General features: G+C 35.6%; 1 protein-coding gene across 2 annotated transcripts in view; it reads left to right on the forward strand.

Annotated features, from left to right (window-relative positions):
* ATF1 (activating transcription factor 1) overlaps positions 1-23,440 on the forward strand; it is a 32,802-nt gene extending 9,362 nt beyond the window's left edge. For both annotated transcript variants that reach the window (XM_072654677.1, XM_072654676.1), the window contains 6 exons: positions 12,852-12,980; positions 14,408-14,508; positions 17,718-17,848; positions 19,484-19,666; positions 19,789-19,948; positions 21,928-23,440. In XM_072654677.1, the coding sequence (XP_072510778.1) occupies positions 12,852-12,980; positions 14,408-14,508; positions 17,718-17,848; positions 19,484-19,666; positions 19,789-19,948; positions 21,928-22,072 (849 nt within the window). In that variant the 3' untranslated portion in view covers positions 22,073-23,440. The remainder of the gene's footprint in view (positions 1-12,851; positions 12,981-14,407; positions 14,509-17,717; positions 17,849-19,483; positions 19,667-19,788; positions 19,949-21,927) is intronic.
* The last annotated feature ends 4,056 nt before the right edge of the window (positions 23,441-27,496 follow it).

A 27,496-nucleotide genomic window follows, 5' to 3' on the forward strand; every position in this document is an offset into this window, starting at 1 on the left:
TTGTAAAGGGAATACGGGAAGAGCAGAATCTTGGTGAGAGACCTGACTATGTGAGCACATATCAAAGGCATCCGATGGTGAAACTGATATAAGGACAACATAAAGGTTAGAAATTAAAAAGATTTGCAACGTTTGTAACAAATTGTTTTGAATTATCAGTGACAATGAAGTCACCACCTTAAGGTTCAAAAGTTGGAAAGGGCAGTGATGAGTCAGGCGATCACTAGGCTTTTATTAAGTTTCTACTATGTGTCAGGCACTGTGCTAATTTATGGGGCAAAAAAACCCAACAAAACACCAAACCAAAACCCCGCAAAATCCCTGCTCTCAAGGAGCTCTCGATCAAATGAGGGAGACAACACGTAAACTACTTTGCATCAGCAAACTTTATAGAACGTAGATTGGAGATAATCAATAGAGGGAAAGCACTAACATCAAGAGAAAGCATGATGGGCTTGCTGTGGTGTGAGGTTTTAGCTGGGATTTGAAGGAAGCTGAGCAGGGCAGAGATGAGGAGGGAGCGCATTTTAGGTGTGGGGACACTCAGTGAAAATGCCCAGAGTTGAGAGATGGAGTGTCTAGTGTGAGGAGTGGCAAAGGAGTAGGTGTCACTGAGTATATAGAAAGGTTTTAAAAGGGGAGATGTGTAAGGTATAAGAAGATTGGAAAGGTAAATGGGGATGGGAGTGGGAGAGACAGGTTATAAAGGGGAGACAGAAGTAGACGAAGCAGCTGGGCTAAACCAAATAGGCACAGAGGAGTTCCTTGACACACTTGAGGTTGTTAAAGAGTTGATTCTCAAAGTACATGTAGGAGAGAAAGCTACCAAAGACAAGGGAAAAATCTTGGACCTTATTCCTACTCTTCCCTGCCCCATCCCCAGAAAAAGGTGACAGAGGGAACATCAATGACTACTTATTTACTCATGTGTACTTTCCCATGTATCTAGTAACTTTTTGAGAATATGTACACTTGATAAGGGCATATTAGAGAGTGCCAAGCAAGATTTCACAAGAGATTTTCCACAATTGACCCACATCTTTATCACCACATAACTGAATAAAAGATGTGGAGAATACAAGATGTCAACAAGCTTACTGTCTGTTAACTAAAAAAGGGAATTCGGTTCAGTAGAGAGTTGAAAAGCACCTTACTTGTTGTTTCATTTGATCTATCAAAATGCTACCTTAAAGGCTTTCTTCCAACAAATTGTCTCCTATGCAAGTCAAAATTATATAAGATTTCTTTAAAAGTAAGATAATAGAGATAACCCTCTTATCATTATTATCAGGTAAAATATAAAAATATATAAAGCATAAGACACATTTTTGTCAAAGATGTTTTTCATTCTAGGGATATCTGGTATATAGTCAAGTTAAAGAATTCCCAACAGATGGTGAAATACTCTAGTTTTTTTTTTTATTTATGGACAATAATTGTGATGATATCAAGTCTCAGAACATTCCAGAGCCTCCCATATAAGATTCATAGTCCCTCAAAAGAGTTTGACCAATTATATGTGCCTATTGTCTAAATGATGTATAATTGAGTTAGATAAATCTATAAAACTCATCCATTGATTAATTAGATGTCTAGAAGACCCATCTGTTAAAGGGTGCAAGGAAAATTTGGAGTAAATAGATCAAAGGAAAAAAATAATTTTCTTTACTACCAGAGGAAGCAATTGTTAAAAGCAGAATTATCACTTTCTTGTGTAACTGGTATGTATAAGTGTTTTAGAGTTTACAAAACATTTTCTTCACAACCTATCAGGTAGCCATACTATTATCCCCATTTTACAGATGAAGAAACTGAGACTCAAAGAGAATAATTGACTTGCCTCATTCAGGATCACACCATTAGTGTCAGAATGGAATATGGACATAGGTCTCTAACTCTTAACTAGTTCTTTTACTGCTCTGTCATACGTCCTGTTTGAATCCAGGCGCTGAAGATGATTTCTACTATTTTCCTGATTGACAGTCTTTAAAAGCTCATTAGCAAACACAGCTTGAAATGGTTCATCCTTAAGCCTGGATAATGTCATTGTTGACATTATGAATGAATATTGACATTATAAATGACATTATGAATGCTGGATTCCCAAGTATGGCAAAATCTTTCCTTCCCAAGTAATTCCGAACTGGACAGTTAGTTAAGGTATACTTTCTAAGGATATCTATTGTAAGTGTAAGATAACTCCAAGACTTAGAATTAGAACACAGAGGTGCTGTGAACTAAAGGGAAATAACAAGAAGGAATTCTTGGAATGGCTTTAGGACTCTAACCCTAAATTTGTTTAATTAAACCATAATTAGCTGGCTAATATGCTTTTTAAGTGTGGCTTCCCTTAGCTGTATATAGATTTTACACTAAAATTCCATTGCACCATAGTAATGTTTGCTAACCTAAGAACCTCATCTGCTGTGCTGAAGTGGATGGAATAGAACAGGGGTGGGGAATCTAGGGTCTTCCCCTGTCAATAGTTGTGATAGGTATTTCATTCCTTGTTTTTCTGATTTATTTTATATGTGTCTTAGTATGTGACATGAAATGTTGGTCTCAAATTAACTTTTGCTAAAGTGGTTTTCAGTTTTCCCTGAAGTTTTTTTCAAATAGGAGTGTTTACCCCAGTAGATGGGGTCTTTGTGGTGTATTGAACACTATGGTACTATGTTAATTTCCATCCTTATTTTATGTATCTAACCTTTTCCATTGATCAGTTCTACTCTTGAATAAGTACTGAATAGTTTAATGATTCTTAACTTTTTTAGTATAGTTTTGAAATGTAGTACTGTTAGACCTCCTTCCATTCTGTTTTTTAAAAATTATTTTCATTGAGATTCTTGATTTTTGAATGAGTCATTACAAGAAAATTTATTAGGCATTTATAATGTGCTGGATAATATAATAAGCTCAGAGGGTACAAAGAAAGGCAAAAAACAACCTTTTTTTTTTTAAGATGGTGAGATAAAAAGAAGCTGAAGCACCAACAGTCATAGATGGCCTTCTTAAAGATTTAGCAACAAAAAGAAGGCAAGACAGAGGACAATAACTAGATGGATCAAATGAGGGTTTTTTTTTAAGGATGGGATTGACCTGGGCATATTTTTAGGCCATAGGGAAGCAGCCAGTAGACTGAGACTGACAGTTAGTGAAAAGATGGAACTGATAGAGGGGACAATCCCTTGGAGAAGACAGGATGAAATGGGATCACTTGTGCATGTGGAAGGCTTTGCTTTGTCAAGAAGTACTACTTCATGAGATTGGGTGAAGGAGGAGATAGTGGTGGATAAATATTTAAGTAATTTGAGATGAGCAGAGGAGAAAAGGGATGGCAAACTGCCTCCGTTTTTTCAGTGAAATATGAGGTAGTGTTCTCAGATGAGGGGGTGTTGGGGTTTGAGATGTCATGTGAGATTTGATGAGAGATAAAGATATTTGGAAAAGCTGTTGTGATGGATAGTGAATTGGTAAGGGAGGTTAAAAATTGTCTTGCTGCAACGATTTCCAATTTGAGATTATGTAGCATAAATTTGTAATGGATCTGGTCAGTATTTTGTGATTTTAGTAGTGCAAGAATAGCAGCAAAGTCAGCAGATAATGGGAGTATTCTGAGGTTGAAGCTTGGCATGGCATAGCGTGATTGGCAATAGGATAAGACAGGCGAGGAGTTTGAGAGCAAGTCCAGAGTTGAATTGATTAACCAAGGGGTCAGATTAGGAAAGGGAGGAGAGTATAGCCAGTTCAGGGATAAATAGCCTAGGAAAGAATCATGGGGCGGAGTGATTGAGATTCAAGATTAGGGTGAAGAATAGGATTAGGCAGAGGGAACTATAGGATGATGAAAGGTGATTAGATAAATGAATTAAAGAGTTAATCAGCATGGAAGTGGAATACTTGTTGGTAAGGGCAAGATCAAGCAAGGAAGGATATGACCATTACTGAGTATACCTAAGGTCTTGGAAAATAAGTAAATTGAGGAATTAAGAAGTTTGTTTGAGGAAGTATCAGTATGTATGTTGAAGCCCCCTATTTTGAGGGCTAGGACTGGGGAGGAGAGACATTGAGCCAGACACTGAATGCATTGAGGCAGGAAGGAAAGTATCCTAAAGGTTGGTAGATAATAGGTTCCAGAATATCCATTAGGTGATCAGTATGGATTGAATGAACCTTAAAGAAGAAGTTGCTGAGTAATTATGATGGTGGAGGAAGGGAGAGTCTGGATGTGGTAGTGGGGAGCAAGGAATGGTCTGACTCCTATCATGACCACTGAGTACGGGAAGGTGTGATTGAAAGTGCATCCAGTGCTGGAAAGGGTGGCCAGGGAAGCTGTGTCATTGGGAGGCAGCCAGTTCTCTGTGAGAGCAAGAAATTGGAGGTAATGTGAAAGAAAGTTTCTTTGCTGAGGAGCAAGCATTTCAGAAAGCACAGTGGAAAGGATGAATAGAACTGGAGTATTTGGGGGTCGGGGGTTTGAGGTTGTGTTGAAAGGAAGGAAGGAAACAAGCATACCACCATTACCAAGCATACCATAGTACATACCAGGTAGTGTGGGGGATAAAGATACAAGCAACCAGAAAAACAGTCCCTGCACTCAAGGACACATTTTACTCGGGGAAGATAACATAAAAGTGTTTTTTTTGTTTTGTTTTGTTTTTTAGGAATTTCTCTTTTTGTGTTTATTTGGTTTAAAAAACAACAACCGGAGCTAGTCTAGTTTTTTAGTTGCATGCCCAATTCATTGATCTGTTCTTTCTCTTTTTTTCTTAATGAAGATGTTGAGAAATATAGTTTTCCACAAGGATTGCTCTGGCTATATCTCAGAAGGTTTTCTTTTTAATATTGTTTCATTGGTGTAATGTTTTAAAATAAATCTTTTTCTTCTGTGATTTGTTCTTTGATCTATTCTTTCTTTAGGATTATTTTATTTAAACTCCATTAAAATTTAGGTCCATTCTTCATTTTTGCCAGCAAATGATGTGATTAATGCTCCTGCTTTTCTGTATTTGTTTATGAGTTCTTTATGTCATAGCATATTGTCTTCTTTTTGCAAACCTGAGAAATATACACACACACACGCACACACGCACACTTTTTGATTCCCATTTGGTAATTGATAGGTTATCCCATCTAACTTTAATGAAATTTTGTCCAGCTCTTTACATTTTTTCTTTTTATTCTTTTCTTAACTTGTCAAGATCTGAAAGGAATACGTTGAAATCCCAACAATTATTGTTTTGCTTTTGATTTCTCCTTGTGTTTCATTTACCTTTACCTTTAAGTATTTAGATGTTATACCATTAAATATATTTGTTGTTGTTCAGTCATGTCCAACTCTCTGGCAAAGATACAGGAGTGATTTGCCATTTCCTTCTGCAGTTCATTTTACAGATGAGGAAACGAGGGCAAAAGTGTTAAGTGACTTGTCCAGCCAGGGTCATACAGCTAGTTATGGAGGCCAGATTTGAACTCAGGAAGATGAGTCTACCTAATTGCCCATTAAATTTATGCTTAGTTTTAATATTGTCTGTACTGCTTTGAATTATAATGTAGCCTTCCTGCATATCTTTTAACTATTTTTACAGTTACCTTTCCCAAGAATATGAATGCATCATTTTAAATTCACCAGAAGCATAATAGATTCTACTCTAGCCCTTCATTTTAACTGTGAATTTGTTTCAGATATGTACCTTGTAAAGAACATGTTAGATTCTACTTTCCAATTCATTCTTCCACCCTCTTCTGTATTATATATGAGTTCATTTGTTTACATTCATGGTTTTTGTTGTTGTTAGGTGTTGTTTAACCTTCCTTTTGTAATTTTTACCCTTTTTTACTTCCTCCCCAATACTTTTCTTTCAAAAAAGGGAAGAGTTTATCATTTAGTAGGGACTTTTTAGGGGAGCTGAGCTTGACTGGAAGACTGTAGTTAAATTCTTTGGCTTGGTATTCAGTGGTTTACATGTGTTATGAATTTGCATGTTCAATCATATCTCCCTAATAAGAGTCTAAGAATCTTTTGTTTAAAAGGCTAATTGTTTCATATAGTGAATTTTGGCTCTTCAAGGTATCATAAATTACTCAAGGAATGAGACGACATAATTTTAAAAAACTGAATATTTTATTTTTTCCCCAAATACATGTACATACATGCAAGACAATTTTTAATGTTCTTTTTTTGGAGGCAGTTGGGGTTAAGTGACTTGCTCAAGGCCACACAACTAGTATACCGAGGCCAGATTTGAAATCAGGTCCTCCTGACTCCAGGGCTAGTGCTGTCTCTACTGCACCACCTAGCTGTCTTAACATTAATTTTTTAAAGTAATTTATTTATTTTAGTCAACATTCATTTCCACAAGATTTTGAGTTCCAGATTTTCTCCCCATTTCCTCCCTACCCCCCACTCCAAGAAGGCTTGCATTCTGATTATCCCATCTCCTAGTCTGCCCTCCCCTCTATGACTCCCCCCCATCCCTTCCCTCTCACTTTCTTGTAGGGCAAGATAGATTTCTATACTCCATTGCCTATACATCTTATTTTCCAGTTGCATGTAAAAACAATTTTTTTTTGACATTTGTTTTTAAAACTTTGGGTTCCAAATTCTCTCCCTTCTTCCTTCCCCACCTATCCTCATTGAGAAGGTAAGCAATTCAATATAGTTTATATATGTGTGATTGTGCAAAACACTTCCATAGTAGTCATGTTGTGAAAGACTATATTTTCCACCATCCTGTCCAGTCCCCCATTTATTCTATTCTCTTTGACCCTGTTCCTGTTTGCTTCTGACTACCCCCTTCCCCAGTCTGTCCTCTCTTCTGTCATTCTTCCCCCCTCGTCCCCTTGCCTTACTTTCCTATGGAGTAGGATTCCCAACTAAATGTGTACTTAACATTCGGTTTTTTTTAAACATTTTGAATTCTCCATTTTCTGCTTTCCCTCTTCCCTTCCTGAGGCAGTAAACAATTGTATGTAGGCTATACATGTGTAGTCATGCAAAACATTTCCATATTTGTCATGTTGTGAAAGAAGACAAAGCAAAAGAAAAAAAGGAAAAAAGTGAAACATAGTATTCTTTGATTTGCATTCAGACTCCATCAGTTCTTCTCTGGAGGTGGGTAGCATTTTTCATCATGAGTCCTTTGGAATTTTCTTGGAGCATTGTATTCTTGAGAATAGCAAAGTCTTTCACAGTTGATCACTGTACTGTATTACTTTTACTATGTACCCAGTGTTCTCCTTATTCTCATTTCACTTTGCATCAGTTTGTGTAAATCTTTCCAGGTTTTTCTGAAATCAGCCTGCTTGTCGTTCCTTATGTCATAATGGTATTCTGTCACACTCATATTCCACAACTTGTTTAGCCATTCCGCAGCTGATGGGCATGCTCTCAATTTTCAATTCTTTGCCACCACAAAAAGAGCTGCTGTAAATATTTTTGTACAAATAGGTCCTTCTGCTCTGTTTTATCCCTTTAAGATACAGACTTAGTGGTAGTATTGCTGGATCAAAGGGTATGCACAGTTTGATAGCCCTTTGGGCATTGTTCCAGATTGCTCTCCAGAATGGCTGAATCAGTTCAACCAACAGTACATTAGTGTCCTAATTTTCCCACATCCCCTCCAGCATTTAACCATTTTTCTTTTTTGTCAGATTAGTCAGGTGTGAGGTGGTACCTCAAAGTTGTTTTAATTTGCAGTTTCTCTAATTAATAGTGATTTTGGAGCACTCTTCCGCTATGACTATGCATAACTTTGATTTCTTCGTTTGAAAAATGTGTGTTTGTATCCTTGGTCATTTATTAATTGGGGAATGACTTGTATTTTTATAAATTTGACTCAGTTCTCCAAAATGAGGCCTTATGAGAGATACTTGCTGTAAAAATTGTTTCCTAGCTTTCTGCTTTCCTTCTAATTTTGGTTAGTCATAAATTCTTAAATTTGGTTAATTACCAGTGTGCAACAAATTTTTTAAAAATAGAAAAGGTAGATTTTTGGACATTGCAAGCTAGTGATTTTGTCATCAGTTTCTGGCAAAATTCTAAACTAAATTATTAAACAGATGGTTTGTGAGTATTAGGAATGGAAGTAGTGATTACTAGGCTCCTGCATGAGTTTACCAAAGTTGATGAAGTCATTCCAAGACATCCTTTTTTAAGAAGTAACTTCATTTCCATTTCTTGCGTGGTAGATGAGAGAAATAGCATAGACAAATGATTTCTTTTTAATTTTATTTTATTTATTTTTTTAATGTTCTACAATCACTGCCATAAAACTCAGATTTTTACCCCACCACACCTGCCCCCCACTACCCCCCTCCCTCCCCAAGACAGCATATAATTCTATATAGGATCTCCATATACTTTACTATTGAATACGTTTTCACTATAGTCATGCTATGTAGATGAACTAAAATAAATGGAAGAAATCATATAACAAGTCAAAACATAATACACACACATACACATACACACACACACAAACATGATCTGCTACATTCTGCGAATGAATTCCATAGTTCTCTCTCTGAGTGTGGAAGGCATTTTGCCTTAGAAAACCGTTGGGAATTTTTTTTTTATTATTTTTTAATGTTTAACAATCACTGCCATACAATTGAGATTTTGTCCCCCTCACACCTGCCCCCCACTACCCCCCTCCCTCCCCACGACCGCATACAATTCTGTATAGGTTCTACATATACTTTCCTATTGAGTACATTTTCACTATAGTCATGCTATGTAGTTGAACTAAAATAAATGGAAGAAATCATATAACAAATCAAAACATGATACACAAAAACATACACATACACACACATGATCTGCTACATTCTGCGAATGACTTCCATATTTCTTTCTCTGAGTGTGGAAGGCATTTTGCCTTAGAGAACCACCATTGGGATTTTTTTTTTTTTTAAGAAGTTCTTGCGTTATTACGAAATTCCAAGTCTACCAGAAAAAACTCTCGCACACTGTGGTCGTTGCTGTGCACAAAGTTCTCGTGGTTCTGCTCCTTTCACTCAGCATCAGGTCATATAAGTCTTTCCAGGCCTCTCTGAAGTCTTCTTGTTCATCATTTCTTATGGCACAATAGTACTCCATTACATTCATATACCATAATTTATTCAGCCATTCCCCAATTGATGGACATCCCATTGACTTCCAATTTTTGGCAACTACAAAGAATGCTGCTATAAATATTTTTGTACATGTGGGACCCTTTCCCATTTTTATGATCTCTTGGGGATATAGTCCTAGAAGCAATATTGCTGTATCAAAGGGGACAGATGATTTCTTAAAGGTGAGGAGTCCCTTATTATATCCTCCTGGACAAGATAGAGAGACTTGGACTACCATCAGGTAGTTTTAGTAGTTGGTTAAACAAACTTAGTGTTATTGGTTGGTTGATGGATGTCAATCCAATGGAATAATAATAGCTAGCATTTACATAGTGCCTATTACATGCCAGTCACTGTGCTCAGCTTTTTATAATTATGTCAGTTGATCTTTACAACAGTCCTGGAGTAGGTGCTATTATTATCCCAATTTTACAGATGAGGAAATTGAGGCCAACAGGTTAATGACTTGCCTAAGTCACACAACTGGTCTGAGGCATGATTTTAACTTGTCATCCTGACATCAGGCCCAGTATTGTGTGCATTATGGTGCCACCTAGCTGATGAGCGTGTCTCATGGCATGCTACAGAATAGCATCCTTTGTGTTAATTTTATCAGTGACTTGCATAGGGGAACAGCTTTCAGATGTGGTTAAGGAAGAGGCAGATTAAAGAATCAGGATCCTTGAAGGTCTTGACAGATAGGAATAATGGGCCTAAACTAATAGAGACATGAACTTAAGTTTTAAAAATTAAGCATAGAAACGCAGAAGGAAGGAAAATTGGTGGGATTCCTATAGAATCATGGATGTGGAATTGTAAAAGTCCTGGAAACCACTGAGACCAATTCTGATTTTACAGATGAGTAAACTGAGGCACAAGGAGGTTACATGACTTGCCCTGGGTCACACAGCTGGTGTCTAAATTGGGATTTGATTGAACCCTGGTCTTCCTGACTCCAAGTCCATATTCAATACACTATGATGCCTCTCATATGAAAAAGATACAGGTGTTTTAGCTGACCACAAGCTTAATATAAGTTAGTACTGGTCATATGAACTGCCAAAAAAAATAATGTAAACTGAGTCCATGTTAATAAAAAAAAATCTACAAAAAAAGAATGAACAGTGCCATTGTATTCTGCACTGGTCTGACTCCACCTAGTTTATGTTCAGGTGCAGGGACCTTGATGAGCTATATCTGGAGGGATGGAAGTGATCAGAATGGGTCCTTGTGTCCTTTGAGAAATGGTTGAAGAAACACTTAGGTTCAACCTGGAGAAGAGAAGTCATGGGATGTCTTGCTTTTTTCTGATAGGATCAAAGATTTTGCTGATGAGGGAACTGAGCCTCAGAGATGGAAAGTGATTTGGGAAAAGTTTAAGGGCTGTCTTGTCAAAGAGGCATTAAATGTATTCTTGATAGTTTCAGAGGGCAGAAGAAAAGCTTACATGAGTAGATGTTAAAGGAAGTCAGCTATTTATTGACTTCATGTTTATGGAACAACTTTTTAACAATTAGAAATGTCAGGGAAGAGGTTATCCTATAAAATAATGAATTTCTGGTAACTGAAAGTGGTCAAACCCTCAGTTTGATTTTGATAAAAGAGACTTATGCTTTGAGATTGGGTTAGATGACATTTAAGATCCCTTTCAATTCTAAATTTCCTGTGATTCTATGAAATTACTATTACAGATGTCTAGACTTTTTCTTCTACCATCATCTTCTGACAACTAGTGGGCAAACATTAATTTAGTCCAGTTACCTGTCTGTTGCTGTTAAGAAAGCCTTATTTTTGTGGGTTGTATAATTTCTGTTTTGAATGGAAACTGTTTTTTTTTCCTTTGAATTTTAATGCATGTGAAAACATACATTAAAAAGTGCGGTGCATACCTCAAAGCTTAAAAGCCACCCTAAGTGGACACTATGGTAATTAACACCATTATTATGAATCATTTAACAATTTATTTCCTAGCTGTTTCTCCGTAGAGTTAAAAAGGAAAAAAATCAAAGGTGATATCATAATTAATATAAGAAAACATGTTCTTCACATGTATTAACCAAGAACTTAGTTATGGATAGGTGGACAGTAGGTTATGTGTTAGAAAGGGGGATGACCATTCGCAATCACTTTTAATTTAGAATCAAATTACTAATCTTTTTTCTAAACTACTTGTTGTAATACTTTGTTAAAAGATTCACGTGACTAAAATTATAATTGTTCCAATTTGTTAGCAGTAGAGAACCTTTCTTGACAGGAAATTTTAATGAAAGAGAAATAATGTTTATTAACTAATGCAAGCAGTTTGCTACCAGTGTTTTGTGATATCCTGGAGCTTGAGCATTTGTTTGAGCTATATATGTTGTTTTGTGCTAAGCTATGAGGATTACAAAAGAGGTTTGGCATAGTCCTTGCCCTAAAGTAGGTTCTTACATCTGTATGAACTGTTGGGTTTGTTTTGGTTTTGTTTTTTAATAATGCCAAAGAGGCTATATCCTTGGCCCTCTGGTTTTTCCCCTGCTTTGGCAATCTTATCAAAAAAATTCAGCCTGTCCAAAACTGAACTTAACCTGCTTTCCCCAAAAACCTGGGCTATAGCACCACCATTCTTCCATTCATCTAGGCTCAAACCCTTGAAATATCTTTGGATTCAGAAGAAAGGGGATGGTAAATTGCTACTAAGTTCTGTGTATTTATATTCTCATCTCTTGTCCATTTCTTTGCATTCCCATGGCCACTGCTTTGCTTCTTCATACGTCGATTACTAGAGTAGCCTCCTGTTGGCCCTGCCTCTCTATTCCTTTCCTTTCTATTTTATCCTACATATAACTGCCTGTGTAATTTGATCAACTTCAGTGTCTATCCATTAATCATAGAATAAACCTCACTCCCAGCATCCTTCTCAAGGCCCTCCCCAGTCTAACTCCAACCTCACTTTCTCTCTCTTTTCCTTCATGAATTCTTTGTTCCAGCCAAACTGTACTATTCACTGTTCCTAAATTCACCCTGTCCTCTTCCATGTCTGTGCCTTTGTTCTAAAACTGTGACAGTGAAACTGTCATTATTCTCATAAGTTTAGCAAATGATTTGCTGGCTTTTCCTCCTGGCTATGAAAAAATAAAGGAAACCAAGTATAGTGTCCTGGTTAGTGTATTCCACACCTGGAATGTAATTCTTCATCCTTTAAGAGTCCTTGCCATGAATTCCCTGGTGTCCTGTTCTTCCCCTTCATTTCTTTTCCCTACTTTGTGCTTCTCCTCATAGTAATAATACCTTGTACATTTCTAATTTGGATTATAATCATTTATGTTCTTGTCCTAGCTCCCTACTAGACTGTACGTTCCTTAAGTCATCTTTATATCAGCAACATCATGCAGATGATGAGATTAAACTTGGTATGGTGGGAAGAACATAGGCCTTGGAGCCAGAATACTGGGATTCCAAACTTGTCCCTGACACAAGTTATGTAACCTTGGGCAAATCACTTCAATTCTCTGGACCTTACTAATACACAGGGAAGTCAGCTCAATGTTGTGATGAAATTATGCTCAAATTGCTAAGGAAAGTAACATTCATTTTACCTTTTAAAATTGGATTTGCTGTTTTCCAACCAAGTTATTTCCAGCAAAAAGTAATATGTAATATAGCCCAAATATTCCCCATTATTAGAATTTTGCCTTTCTTCTGTGCATAGATGAAGTAAATATTTTGTTAATTGAATTTATATTTATTTGTAGATGTCACTAAGAGGAGCTGCACCAATGACAGTTGTACATCTTTCTGGAGAACAAGTACAGAGTCAGGGGGTCATCCAGACTGCTCAGTCATCTTCAGTAATCCACCCCCCACAAGTTCAGACAGTGCAGGTAACTGAAAACTTGGTCTATGTGGTAGAGTATGAATTTTTATGTCCTGAATCTTAATCTGACATTGTTACTGTCTCATTTATAGTATTATGAGTGGTAGGATATAACCTCTAGCTATTGTGAATCCACATTAGATTTATTGTCTGCAAGGACAGGTGGGCTCAAATTTTAAGGGAAAAGATAGATCTTGAGGGAAGGAGACTTGCAGGTCCAGTGGTAGAAGGATTATCCTGGTAGGCAAAGGGGAGGCCTAAAGTAAAATGGGAGGAAGTAGGAATCATGGGCTTGTGAGACAATAAATAGCACTTGTTTCCTTCTCCCTTTCCCTGAAGAGCAAACTCATCCTTGGTGAGGTAAAAGAGGAAGTCATATTTATTCATTGTCTGTCTAAATCTGTCGTCATAGAGGAAAGTGGGACAGAAACAGATGATAGCTCAGTGAGAAGTTCTTTCTTGTCTAGCTACAAATCCAAATTTGATTGCCAGGCAGACAGGAAAGAACCTGGTAGGTAGACAGTTTAACCCTTTTAGAAGTCCTTTCCTTTAGTGCCCTGACTGTGCTAGGCTCTGTGCTACAGAAAATAGAGTGATACAAAACATATAGTAAATTGTACTACAAGGAAGTAACATGTTATCAGGGAAATATTTATTAACTGCCATCACAGGGAAGCAGTATGTTCTAGTGGATAACACAAGTTCCCTATTTTAGGGAACTTTCCATTGGAGAATATTTGTTCTGTTTGTAGGTAAGTTTAGGATAACATGCGTTCCATATCTGATTAAGAGTTAATAGTTAATTATTTTAGTATTGCTTTAAACAGTACCACGTGTTAAGAGTACAATCTCATTTCTGTTTGACATTTGAATAGCTCTTTTTCTAATTTACAATTATTTGCAACTATGTAACATTTTTATTGCATTTAGTTGCAAATATTTGATGCCGTCATTGATAGATGCTTTAATGATAAAATACTTTGAGTAAATATATATAAATTTCAGAGGAATAAATTAGAGGAACATATGTCCTTAGAGAACTTTGAGAAAACTAGTCATTTTCTTTACTAACATGTTAGTTGGTATAATTCCTCACAACATATCACTATGGAAATATAGTTTTGAAGACATCTATTTGCTTATTTCTGGTTATGTTGTTTTGGTTTTTTTGAAATATATATATATATAAATATATATATATGCTTATGTATATAGATATAGATATTTCCTTAATTTGCTGTGCTGAATTAAACTTCCTCAAATTGTTGCTTTTTTTAGATTCTAATACTCAAAATCAGATTCAGCCATGTGAATGCATTTGGAGTGGTGTCTAATTGTTTTGAGTGTAATAGTATGAAAATTAGATCTTATTAGAACTGTCTTGAATATTTTAATTGTATTGTTTGTCATCATGAAATAAAATGTACTTTTTAGGTATCCTCCTGGTCAGATAGTGAAGATTCTCAGGATTCATCTGATAGCATAGGCTCTTCACAGAAAGCTCGGGGGATTTTAGCACGGCGCCCATCTTACAAGTGAGTATTGCTTCATACATTTTTTCTTTTATTAAATTCCAAAACTTTGTGTAATGTACTATGAAAATTAGTGGAAACCAAATTATGTGATGTTATAATCGCTGTCATTGAAGCATTTCCTTTAAAATTTGCAGAATAGCACTGAAGGAAGGCCAGGAAGAATCACAAATCAGCAGCACAGCTGAAAGTTACAGGTTGCATTTGTTTCATAGTTAAAAAGAAAAGTAAGCTTCATCTAGAGATTTGCAGTTTCATATACAGCCTCTTTTTTTGTTGTTTTATGGAAAAGCTGTTTTTATTTGATATTTATAATTTTAAAATTTTTAAAAAAGATAATCACCAAGCTTGACTCCAAAGAAGAGATATAAAAGTAAAAAACGAAGGAAGCAAGCATTTATTAAGTATCTGTTGTATGCCAGACCCTGCACTAAGTATTATTCCATTATTACCTCATTTGACTCTTACAACAACCCTGGGGGGTAGGTTCTATTGTTATCTTCATTTTATAGTTAAAGAAACTGAGGCAGACATGTAACACAGGTGACTCTGAATCTAGGTTTGAACCAAGGTCTTATTTTAGGCCAAGTGCTCTATTCACTTTGTTCCCTTATACCCCACAGATGATGTTATACGTTTCCCCCCCTCTTTAATTCTTTGTTTTAATGGATGCTTCATTGGAAGTAAGTGAGGGGTGGTGAGAGGAGGGGGGTGGGAAACAGTTGATACACTGGAAAATCTAGGTGACACAAAAACAAAACATCAGTAAAAATTATTTAAAATGCAAAAACCAAAAATGTCACAGGGACAGATAGATGACCATAGAGTATACATTTGAATATTTGCCTTATCTGTAGACATTAATCGAAATGCTCTCATGGACTGGGAAGTGAGGAGTATATCAGAATGAGAAATAGAAGGGCCACTTCATTTCTGATGTGGGAAAACTTCAATGAAGAGAGTTTCCAAGAACTTCTAAGAGCCTGAAATGTTAATTAAATCACCTTGTTCTGCATTAGAAATTAAAATGGCATTATTAAGGTCATTAGACAATACCATGTTAATAAATTTTAAGAGTATTGTTTGGGGCCTATAAGTGCTTTGTGAAACTCTTTGAAGTGGGCGCTGGATTAGTAATTGTGTTAATGTTTCTATTTGTTTTGTGGTTGATATTTAATTTTTAAAAAGCTATTTTGTCAAAGGCAATACCAAGTTTTCCCACTAATTCTACTGTTTTGAGTGTGTGACAAGTACGAATGGAGAATGAGTTTAGTGGCCCATGTAGACTTTTGTCTCACTAAATCAGTCTGTGAACTACAAAAAATTTAGAACTCCCATGATCTATCATATAAGATGCTACATTATAACACATGTACTAAATAGTTTTTGTAGGATCAGAAAGTTCTTTGTTTTTCACTTTAAATTATAGCTGTTACATTACATATTTATTGTGAAGGAATGTGGATCTGGAAACCATGAAAAGTAATTGAAGGAAACTGGGGGCTATTATTTAGCTTATATTATGAGAATTATATTATGAGCTTATATTATGAGAATATTTGTTGCCAAGAGAGTTAAAGGGTAGCACATGGAACGCAATAGCCATCTTTAAGTATTTGAAGTATTGTGTTATAAGGAGAAATCTGTGTGGCTCCAGAGAGCAAAACTTGGACCAATAACTGGTAAAAGTTAAAGATTCAGAATTACATCTGTTAACTAGAACTTTTTGATGATTAGAAGAACTATCTGAAAATGGCAGGGGAATGAGTTGCATATTACTGGAAGTGTTGAAACAAAGACAAGATGAATAGCAGTTTGGGAAGTTGTGAAGGGGGTTCTGCATTGGTTAGATAATCTTTGTCTAAATACCTCTTGAGTGCAGTGACTTTCTTTAACATTTCTTTATATCCTCAGCATAGCACAATGCCTGTGCTTTATAGGTGTCTAATAAACATTTATTGACTAACTTTCCAACCCCTTAATACACTTTGAGCTAATCTTCAGACTATTCCTTATACTTGACCTCCCACCCTGTGCCTTTACTCTGGCTATCCTGCATGCCTGGAATATACTTCTTCCTTATTTCTACTCTTTAAAAGTCCCTAGTTTTCTTCAGAGCTCAACTTCAGTGTTTTTACATGAAGCTTTTCCAGATCTCCCAAGCTTCTGGCTCTTCTCCCTCTCCCTTTACAATAACTATGTATCTGTTTTGTGTGTGACTTCCTATGCATAATATCTTCCCGAAAGAAAGACTATTTCATGTTTGTATTTGTATCTACAGGGCCTGGCACATAGTAAGCACTCAATAGTGCTTGATTGATGTCTTGTGGGCTTAATAATTAGCATTTCTTTTGAGAACCATTAATTCATATCCTTTAACCATATATCCTTTGGGAAAGGCTCTTGGTCTTAATATTTCTGCCACTTATATATCTTATAGATTAGAATCTTATATCTTATAAATTAGAACCTTGTCAGAGATATTGGATGCACAATTTTTTTTCTCAGCAGTTTCCTATCCTATATACATTAATTTGTACAAAAGCTTTTCAAACGAACATAATTGAAATAATGTGTTTTAAGTTTTGCAATTTCCTGTATCCCTTGTTTGGTTAAGAATTCTTCTTCAGCTGCAGGTATGAAAAGTACCTGATCTTCTTGTATAATTTTTTTTATGACATGACCTTTTTATATTCAGGTCATAAATCTGTTCTCAACTTGTGGTAGATAGTATAATTGGTTTGTCTAAACATAATTTCTGGTGAACTGTTTTCGTGCTTTCCCAAAAGTTCTAATCAAATAGGAAATTCTTCCCCAAGTAGCTTATGTTGGTATCTACAGTACCTAGTATATAATACTTGGCATGTAGTAAATGCTTAATAAATTCTTTTTTGTTCATTCATGTTTCTAACTTTATCCAGCCCCTTGTTTTTCAGTTCAGGGAAGATTACTTCATGTTTCTGATCTTCAGGCAGACATCAATTAAAAATTTTTACAGATTTGAATAGTAAGGTATTTGGCATGTAGCATAGTCTCATGAAAATGTTATTTAGGTATACCGTAGTTAATTTTCAAACTATACTAACAAAATTGTATGGGGAGTTAGCTAGTTTTAATGAACTTTTGCAAAGTTAATGTAATTATAAATAAACCAGTATAGAATTTTGACTTTCCATCAGTGGTGAGTTAATGGAATTCTATTTTTTCCACAGAAAAATCTTAAACGATCTTTCTTCAGAAGATACCAGAGACAGAAAGGGAGACGTAGAAAACCCTGGAGTTTCAACAGTCACATCTATGTCTGTCCCAACTCCTATCTACCAGACTAGCACTGGACAATACAGTATGTATATGAAGTTGTTGTTGTTCTTCCTTGGTTTTTGAAGAGAGCCACTGATATCCCAGGGCGCTAGTCTTGGCTTGCTGCTGAATTGGATTGAAGTGAGGCAGAGCTACCAAAAGTTGGCAACCTCACCCTCTCTTCCTGAGTCATTGAAGTCCAGTGGCAAGGCAAAAGTCAGAATGACTGGCAATGGCCTGAGATGCAAATGAAGTAGAAATCTAGACTAGACCTTTTTTTATTTGGGAGGGACCAGTGTGTTTTATTTGGTACATGGTCTTATTCTAGTTACTGTACAGTTATACCTGTGACCTTTGATGTGATCAAAAGCCATCATCTGGATTAGAGTCTGGTAAAAGGAGAAAAATTAATCTATAAAAGCAGATTATCAGCCTGGGTTGAAGCCTTTTCTGTAATTGACTTATTGTGGAGCATTTATGTTTCTGCCACTCAAATACTGGTTAAATTTTTGGCAGGTTATCAACCACCCTGAGTCTTAGCATTTTTTCAGGAAGATTATTTGTAATCAACAAGATGTATCTGATTTGTGCAGAATCCCCTGTGCTTTTCAGTGTTCTGGGGCAATAAAAATCCACTGATCATAGGGAAACTTACAGATAACAGTATAGAAAGATAAGATAAATACAGATACCACCATCTGATAATGCCCTTCTGTAAATTAGAGTCAGGGACTTGTATGGCTATTAATAACTTATCAGTTTATTTAATAACTACTTTTTTCCCTAAGTTTTCTTTGCATAACAAATTGTGTGTTGCTGGCTATGACAAAGTAGTAACTTTTGTTTGCATTTATTTTCAAGGTAAATAGTTAATACGTAGTATGTCCTCTTGATGTACTATAGCTATTAATGAAGACAAAGCATTAGGTTGAAAATAATCTACTCCTTAGTTATTAAGTCTCTACCTGCTGGTCATTAAGGCCATTAGCCCATCTGATTATTAAGTCCACTAATGGACATGTAGAAAGCAAGAGAGTGTTTGTGGCAGCCAGTGATAGCTGCATAGAAATGCTTGAGGGGTCCTAAAGTGAAGAGAGGAGGGATTCAAAGACATGGTGGTAGAAATTTTAAATTTCCTTTCCCCCTTGTGTTTCAGCACTGAGAAAGGAATCAAGAATATTTAATTTTTTCCCTTAAAGAAGCATATGCCAAGCTATATTAATAAGTTCTCTTAGTAAGTGGGGAAAATGAGAGTGACTGTTTTATTTTTCTTTAGCAGGTCAAATTTGGGAAGTAGGTTTGTTTTTGTTTTTTTTACCACCACCACTTATCTCCTTCAAAGGGGTAAAGAAGTTCAGCATTGAAAGGGAGCTCCGTGAAGCTCATACTAGGGGTAGAATCACTAAATATTACTAAATAGAGCTCCTTCTAGACCTCTTCTAGTGACTAGATAAGAACCATTTATAATTAACATCATCTGTGTACAAATAGTGCTGTTAAGTTTGGATTTGAAAATGCTTGAAAATAGTTTGGGCTTAACTCAGTTAATCATTTTTCGTAATAAACTTGAGGCCAATCTATAGGAATTATGAAATACTGGGATCAAATTAATGAAGTTTTACTATATTATACATTCGAAAAATTAAATGCCCTATTTTATTTTCTCCCTCAATTGAAGTTGCCATTGCCCCAAATGGAACATTACAACTGGCCAGTCCAAGCACAGATGGAGTACAGGGGCTGCAGGCATTAACAATGACCAATGCAGGCAATACTCAACAAGGAACAACAATTCTTCAGTATGCACAGACATCTGATGGACAGCAGATTCTTGTCCCTAGCAACCAAGTGGTTGTACAGAGTAAGCATATTTAATATATATATATATATATATATATATGCATATATATGTAGATATTTTCCATAAAACTACTTCCAAATATTTTTGAATGTCCTTTAATACTTCCTCTTCTGACTGTGCAGCTGCATCAGGAGATATGCAGACTTACCAGATTCGTGCCACACCAGCAAATACTAATCTTCCACAGACAGTAGTGATGACATCTCCAGTCACTATAACATCTCAGACAACCAAAACAGATGATCCACAATTGAAAAGAGAAATAAGATTAATGAAAAATAGGTAAGTACTATGATATGATATGTGATTAACCTTTAAGCAAATTCTCAAAATTGACATTGTTGCTATATATTGAACTACAGTTTTCAAAATAACTTTTCTAAACAGAAAAATTAATGAGAAAAATGAAATTATTTTACATATTTTTGCAAATCTCCTTAATATCTGACTTAATTTAGTTTACAATAGGATATTTTGGTTGAAGCAGATAAAGAAAATCTAGCTTTACCCAGATAATGTAGTTGGAAAAAAGAGTATTTTAGTAGGCAAAAAAAAGTCTTAGTATTATTTTGAAAATAGATTTGATTTCAGGGGTCCCCTAGGAATGCACAGATCACACTTTGAGAACCCCTATATTAGAGAATTTGATAGCATTTCATGCCAACTTTGTTTCATTGGCTAGGCTACATCTGATTTATTTGCAGTGGACCATTGAAGCCTGATTATCTCCATATTTTATAGTCTACCACATGTAACATGCTGTATTTTCTTATTTTCCATACTACCTTTTTTTCTTACTCTTAATCAGCTGTGGTTCTCCTAGCAGAGATTATTAAGATAGCATGTATTTTGTCAGAAATGTGACATTATTTAGTTCTTCTATAATTGATTTTTTTTTAGCAGAAATATAGAACTTGGTTGGCGTAAATGGGCTGAAAAATATTGCAAGTGAGCAATTATGCAGAAGAAATATTATAAGCCTTTCATCAGGAAAATGTATGACTGCAAAACAAGGTAGTAGGCAGGTCACAGAGCACGTGTGAGAGATAATAACTTTGTTTCATTGGCTATTGGGCCATGTCTGGTTTATTCATAATGGATGAATGAGGCACACTGGACAGCCTCTTCAGCTCCACTGGCATCCACACAATATGAAGAGAATTCAAAGAAGTAACCAAATTCAAAGAAGTGCCCTGTGGTGAATTAATGGGAGGACATGGCAAAAGGTATACAAGAACAGGCAGGCATGGATAGGTTGCTGTCTGCATCATTGGAGGGACATCTATTAACTAACACCACTAAGTTTTGGGTCTCTCGCATATTTGATTAGCAGCCTTTAAACAAGTCAGTGTGTGTAATATATTAAGGAACAGGGGAAAGGATCCCTCATATTGACATAGATCAATTAACATTCATTCTTTGGATCTGGTTTAAAAGCTCTACTAAAATCTAGATGCATAGGGCAGCCATGGTGGCACATTAGATAGAGCACTAGGCCTGGAGTCAGAAGGACCAGAGCTTAAATCCAGCATCAGACAATTACTAGCTATGTGACATTGGGCAAGTCACTTAACCCTGTGTGCGTTTCTTCATCTATAAAATGAACTGGAGAAGGAAATGGCATACCAATCCAGTATTTCTGCCAAGAAAACCCCATATAGGGTCATGAGAAGACTGAACAACAAAAATTCAGATTGTAGTCTGTCCACAACAGCAAAACAAATGGCATTCCCTTGATCTACTAGTAATGGAATATTGTCAGAAAAGACAATGATGAAGTTAGTCTGACTGACTGAATTCTATTTTTATCTCCTTTGACATTGCATAGATTCCAGTGGAGTACAGGGGCTCTCCCCCACTACATGACCAGCTTGCCTCCTCTGCTACAAATAGATGTCTTTAATAACATCCCTTTGTGCCATCTTTTCTCTACAATTCTTTGTTGCCTCTGGACTTAGTTGGTGTTATTTTATAGCTCATGCCTAACTTGTGCTTCCCATTTCCCTTTGTATGACCTACAACTTTAATTTTTGGAGAATATGATTACTGTAGGACTTTTCAGCCATACACAGTTAAAGAATGCTAATGTTTAAAATTATGAGCCTTTGTTTGAGGGAGAAACTTGGGATCATTAAAAACACCAGATAGTTTCACAAAGGCAGTGCACACCATTATCTTAATTAATTTAGGGCCCATCTCTACTGTCCATAATGATGTCCATGAAGTTAATTTCATTTGGTTGTTTTTGTATTTAATTACAGAGAAGCTGCTCGAGAATGCCGTAGAAAGAAAAAAGAATATGTTAAGTGTCTGGAAAATCGAGTTGCAGTCTTGGAAAATCAAAATAAAACTTTAATAGAAGAATTAAAAACTTTAAAAGATCTCTACTCCCATAAAAATGTCTAAAGTGAAGATAGATTTTATGGACTCACCTAAAAACTAAATGGATTTTCTTTTTGTATGGAATTTTATAAACTAAAAGGTCAAAAATGAAACTTTGAAAACTATGAGTGGCAGCAAAGACAAAAGATTTTATTTCTAAGATGCTGGTGATAGTACATTATGGAAATAAGAGGACTTCAAGCAAGCTCCTGGCACAACTGGAATTTCTATTGGAATTAACATTAACAGTGGTACCTGATCAACAGAAAGTGAATTTCCAACAATTTGAATTTCCCAGAAAGCAGTTATCAAGAAAGTTTGCAACTTAAGACAGTATATTAATGGAAGTTTGATTTTTTTTTTTTACCAACATTTTATTGGTATAGATTTTCAGCACTTACTAGGTTCTGAAATATGCCCTTTTTAATTGTTTATGTAAATATTCTTGTCTGCCAATATTCTAAACTGCAGGTTTAAAAGAAATTCTAATGCTTTGTAAAATGTATAAATTATGTGTACTTTGCTCAGCTGTCAAGTCTTTAAAATGATCTTTTAAAAAATGTTTGCAAGAGGTTTAGCAAGAAAAACAGGGCATAATCATTTTTCAGGTTTTGTTTTTCAAGATGTCCAAGCCACTTGAACTGAAAATGAAACTTACAAAGAAGTATTCCAATCATTTTATAGAAATATTTTAGTAAACTGGACAGAACAATTTGAACATTTGAGAGTTTTTAAAAAATAGTATTGGTTTTGCTTTTTTGGGTGTGGTAAGTTTCTCTAAATGGATCATAATAAATCATGTTGCTGATTCTATATGCAGCTGATATGCATTACTTATTCTACTGTGCTTTAATAGAAAGAAATGTTTACAAGCCCCTAAAATTATTTTAGAGGATTTTTAAAAATCAGCTCAAGATACATACCAAAGTATTTTTCCAAGAGGGTTTTTCTAATCAAAATCTAATGTAGGGCCTATCAGTTTAAAAATAATGCAATTTTAAAGCAATTATTCCTGTAGAAGATATTTTGTGAGGTAATAAATGGTACCTTTGTAAGAAAAAGTGACTATTTTTATATAGTTAATCTTCATAAATTCTAAAGTTGTGTTTTTATGCTTATTTTATGTTTATACAGTTTTTAGTAAAAAAATAGATATTTTGTCTCAGATTATCATTTTATATTTTCATGGGGAGTAAGGTTTTCTGAATTGCAAGTATTTGAATTATGTGCATTTCTGTATAATTATCTGAAATCCAAAATATGCTGTTCATACATTAGTACTTCTGTAATCAAACTACTCATTTTTGAGCTTACCTACAAAATTATTGTCAGCTCTTAATATATGTATCATTTTGTCTTATTCCTGTAAAAATTAAAGGGCATTTGAGATAATCAAGAGTGTTGGATGTAAAACATATACAACTTGGAAGAAAAGGTTTGAAATATGAATGACAGCTAGTTTCTTGCTGCTTATGGTTTCACCAAAAATCATATCAATTATTGAAATGTGCCTGTTGTATTAGAAACAATATAAAAACCAATCGAGACATGCCTTGGCTTCTCAGAGTGTCTAGACTAGAAGAAGAAGAAATGCAACTAGTGGGAAATAGATTCTAATGCACAACAGAGGAGCAAACACTATTATGTGAGACTTGAAGAAAGTCAGGCTTAGCTGATCACATCGGAGAAATCTTCATGGAACACTTGCTATTTGACCTGCCTTTCAGGAGGTACAGAGTTGGGAGATGGATTAGAAAATGGTATATAATAGAAATTATAGAGGTAAATATTGAAGGACATGGATAGGCTGCTCACTATTAATCCTGTTTGAGTGAAGTGAATATATGAGAAATAGGAAGAAAAGCATGGGTAGCACCAAATTGTGCCTGGCCTTGAATGTTAGGTGAAGTTATTGAGAAAGACCTCTTTAAGAAGTTCTTTCACTTTTTGAGCAAGAAATCCTGAAAATTTTAAAATTTTTGTCAGTTTTGTTACATCAAGACACTAGGGATCAAGTTTATTGGCCTTCCTGTTATATTGCTTCCTGTTACACTTCAGAATTCTCTGAGCGGCCACAAATCCATTAAGTGGTAAAGTGATATATGAATATAAGCCAAATTGAAGGCAAGGATTTACTGTGTAGATTATTAAAGCAGTCCTGAACAAACAAGTCAGTTTGCAGTTAGTGTGTCACAAAGAATTTTACACAAATTTTTGTAAGTCCTACACTGAAAGGTGGTATTTTGTGCAAGGAATGCTTTAGCTATTTGTCACTCCAAAGTGTTTTTTGCTAACATAATTTATGAGATGGTCCACTATTTAAAAAGTGTTGATAGTCATGCGTTGTTTAGTATAGCTAGCAATAGGTCTATTGCTTCCTATAGTTTGATGCTTGGCTTCCTTTAGGAAGTGCTAATCATCAATTCCTTCAGTAGCCAAAACTTTTATCAGTCAGACACCAAGAAAAATATTGTGGAAAACAATTTTCTAAATTTAGAAAGCACCATTATGTTTTCCTGTCTGAAGCTATTTATATATCATCACAAACACTGATTTTAGTAAATTCAGTGAAAAAAAACCCCCAATACTGCCAATTGTTCATTAAATCAACATAAGGCAGCCTTGCCAAGCACAGGTAAGTAAATATAAACTGTGAACTGTGATTGGGAAGATAAAGGATAGCCTTCATGGAGAAGGTGGTCCTTGAGCTGAACTTTGTGAAAGAAACTGGAGGTAAAAAGAAGGCATTTTAGGCAGAGACAGGAGATGGAAAAAGGGCAATAGCAAATATACCAATTTGAATAGAAAATAGAATGAAGGAGGATATTATGTGTTAGTTTTGTAAAGGGAGGTTGGGGCTAAATAAGTCTGTATTTTAATCTAGAAGTAGAGGGAGCCATTAGTTTCTTGAGGGTAATGGCCTGGTCAGACCTGCAGTTTGAAAATACAGTTTAGCAAGCTGTGGAGAAGTTGAATTGGAAAGAGACTAAATACAGGAAGAGCAATTAGGAGACTGCTTTGTGCTGGTGTGTACTAGAATGGTGACCGTGTGAATGGAGAAAAGAGGACAGATGTAGCATTGAACATGGAGGGTTGTTGTTGTGTTCCTCCGTTGCCGAAGAAGACCATGCCATCAGAGAAATAATGACATGACTTGCACTTGACTTTGTTTTGAGTGAGGGAGGGCTGTGCAGGTCACCAGCCTCACTTCTCCTCCAGAGCCATCCGAATTCAGTGACCAGATATTCATCGGGACGACTGGAGATGGCCCAGGATAAAGTGGGGGACCTTGACCTTTTCGGGTATTCACTCAGAGGGAGGTAATGCGCATTGAATGATTAGGAAGGGAGGGTATGGAGCCAGAGGAATGAAGGAAAAGTGAAGTAGGCAACTCCAAGTTTGTAAACTTGGAATTGGTGGTGGTGTTAAAAATAAAAACGTTAGTAAGAGGGTTTATTTAATTTTTATTTTCCATTCTAAATTCTCTCCACCTCCTTTCCCACTGGTTTGAGAAGGTAAATACTATATCCATGACACTTGAAATCATGCAAAACATTTCCACATTAGCCATGTTGTGGAAAAAAAAATGTACTCCATTCTGCTCTAGGAGTCCGTCTGTTCCCACTCTGGAGGTGGATAGCATTTTTCATTGTGAGTCCTTTGTAAGTCCCTCAATTGTCACGAATCGTTGTATTGGTCAGAGTAGCTAAGTCTTTCATACTGATCGTTATAACACTGTTTTTACTGTGTACAGTGTTCTGGTTCTGCCCAGTTCACTCTGTCAGTTCATAGAGGTGGTACCAGGTTTTTCTGAAACCATCCCCTTCATAATTCTTTTATCACAATGACATTCCACTCCAACCATATAGCATGATTTATTCAGCAATCACTCAGTTGATGAGCATTCCTTTGGTTTCCAATCCTTTGCCACCACAAAAAGAGCTGCTATAAATATATCTGTACAGATAGATACTTTTCCTTTTTCCTTTGATCTTGAGGTACAGGCCTCGTGGTATTGCTGGATCAAAGAGTAGGCATAGTTTTATAGCTCTTTGGGCATAGTTCCAAATTGTACTTCAGAATGGTTGGACCAGTTCACAACTGCCCTAACAGTGCATACGTTTCTCTATTTTTCCATACCCCTTCCAATATTTGTCATTTTCCTTTTCTGTCATGTTAGCCAATCTGGTGAGTATGAGGTAGTACCTCTGGAGTTGTTTTAATTTGTATTTCTCTATTAGTGATTGAGAGCATTTTTTATAAGACTAGTGATAGCTTTGATTTCGTCCTCTGAAAACTGCCTGTTCATATCCCTTGACCGTTTATCAATTGGGAAATATCTTATTCTTATAAATTTGGCTCATATCTATTTCATAAATGTGACCTTTATCAGGGAAACTTGTTGCAAGCTTTTCTCTTAATTTTGGCTACATTGGTATTTGTGTTAAAAATGTTTATTTATTTATTGAGGGGTGAACAAGAGCAGTTGGGGTTAAGTGACTTGCCCAGGGTCACACAACTAGTAAGTGTCAAGTATTTGAGGCTGGAACTGAGTTCCTCTTGACTCCAGGGATAACGTTCCATCTACTGTGTCACCTAACTGTCCCCAAAACTTTTCAGTGTTATCAAAATTATCCATTTTATCTCCCATGAACCTCTCTTTTGTTTGGTCATGAATTCTTACACTATAGATCTGAACGTTAATTTCTTTCCATTCTCTAATTTATGACATTACCCTTTATGTCTATATCGTACCCATTTTGAGCTTATCTTGGTATACGGTGTGAGATGTTGGTCTTAGCCTAGTTTCTGCCAGACTACTTTTTACTTTTTCCAGCAGTTTGGGATCTCTGGGTTTAACAAGCATTCGGTTATTGTGCTCATTTGCTTGTTTATATGGTGTCCCTGATATATGCCATTGATTAACCTTTTTATTTCTTATCCAGTATCAAATGATTACCACTTTATAGTATAGTTTGAGGACTTTTTTTTCTCTCACTCTATAAAGTAATTATTTGGTAGTTTCATTAGTGTGGCACTGAATAAGTAAATTAACTTAAGTAGTATCATTTTTATTATTGTCTTGGCTTATCCATTAGCAATTAATATTTCTCCAATTATCTCTCTGTACTTGTGAAAAGAATGTTTTGTAGTTGTGTTCATAGTTATTTTGTGTTTTGGGAGATAAACTCCCAAGTATTTTATACTGTCTGCAGTTATTTTAAGTGGAATTTCTCCATTTCTTCTTGTTGGTTTTTATTGATAATATGTAGAAATGCTGATAATTTGTGTGGGGCTCACTTTATGTTTGCAATTGTGCTAAAGTTAGTCATTTTTTTTCTGTTTTTTAGTTGTTTCTCTAAGAGTATATCATCTGCAAAAAATAGCTTTGTGTCTTCATTGCCTATACTTACTCCTGCAACTTCTTTTTCTTGTCTTATTTCTATA

The sequence above is a fragment of the Notamacropus eugenii genome, chromosome 3 (assembly GCF_028372415.1).
Source record: "Notamacropus eugenii isolate mMacEug1 chromosome 3, mMacEug1.pri_v2, whole genome shotgun sequence".
Classification (NCBI taxonomy): Eukaryota; Metazoa; Chordata; class Mammalia; order Diprotodontia; family Macropodidae; genus Notamacropus; species Notamacropus eugenii.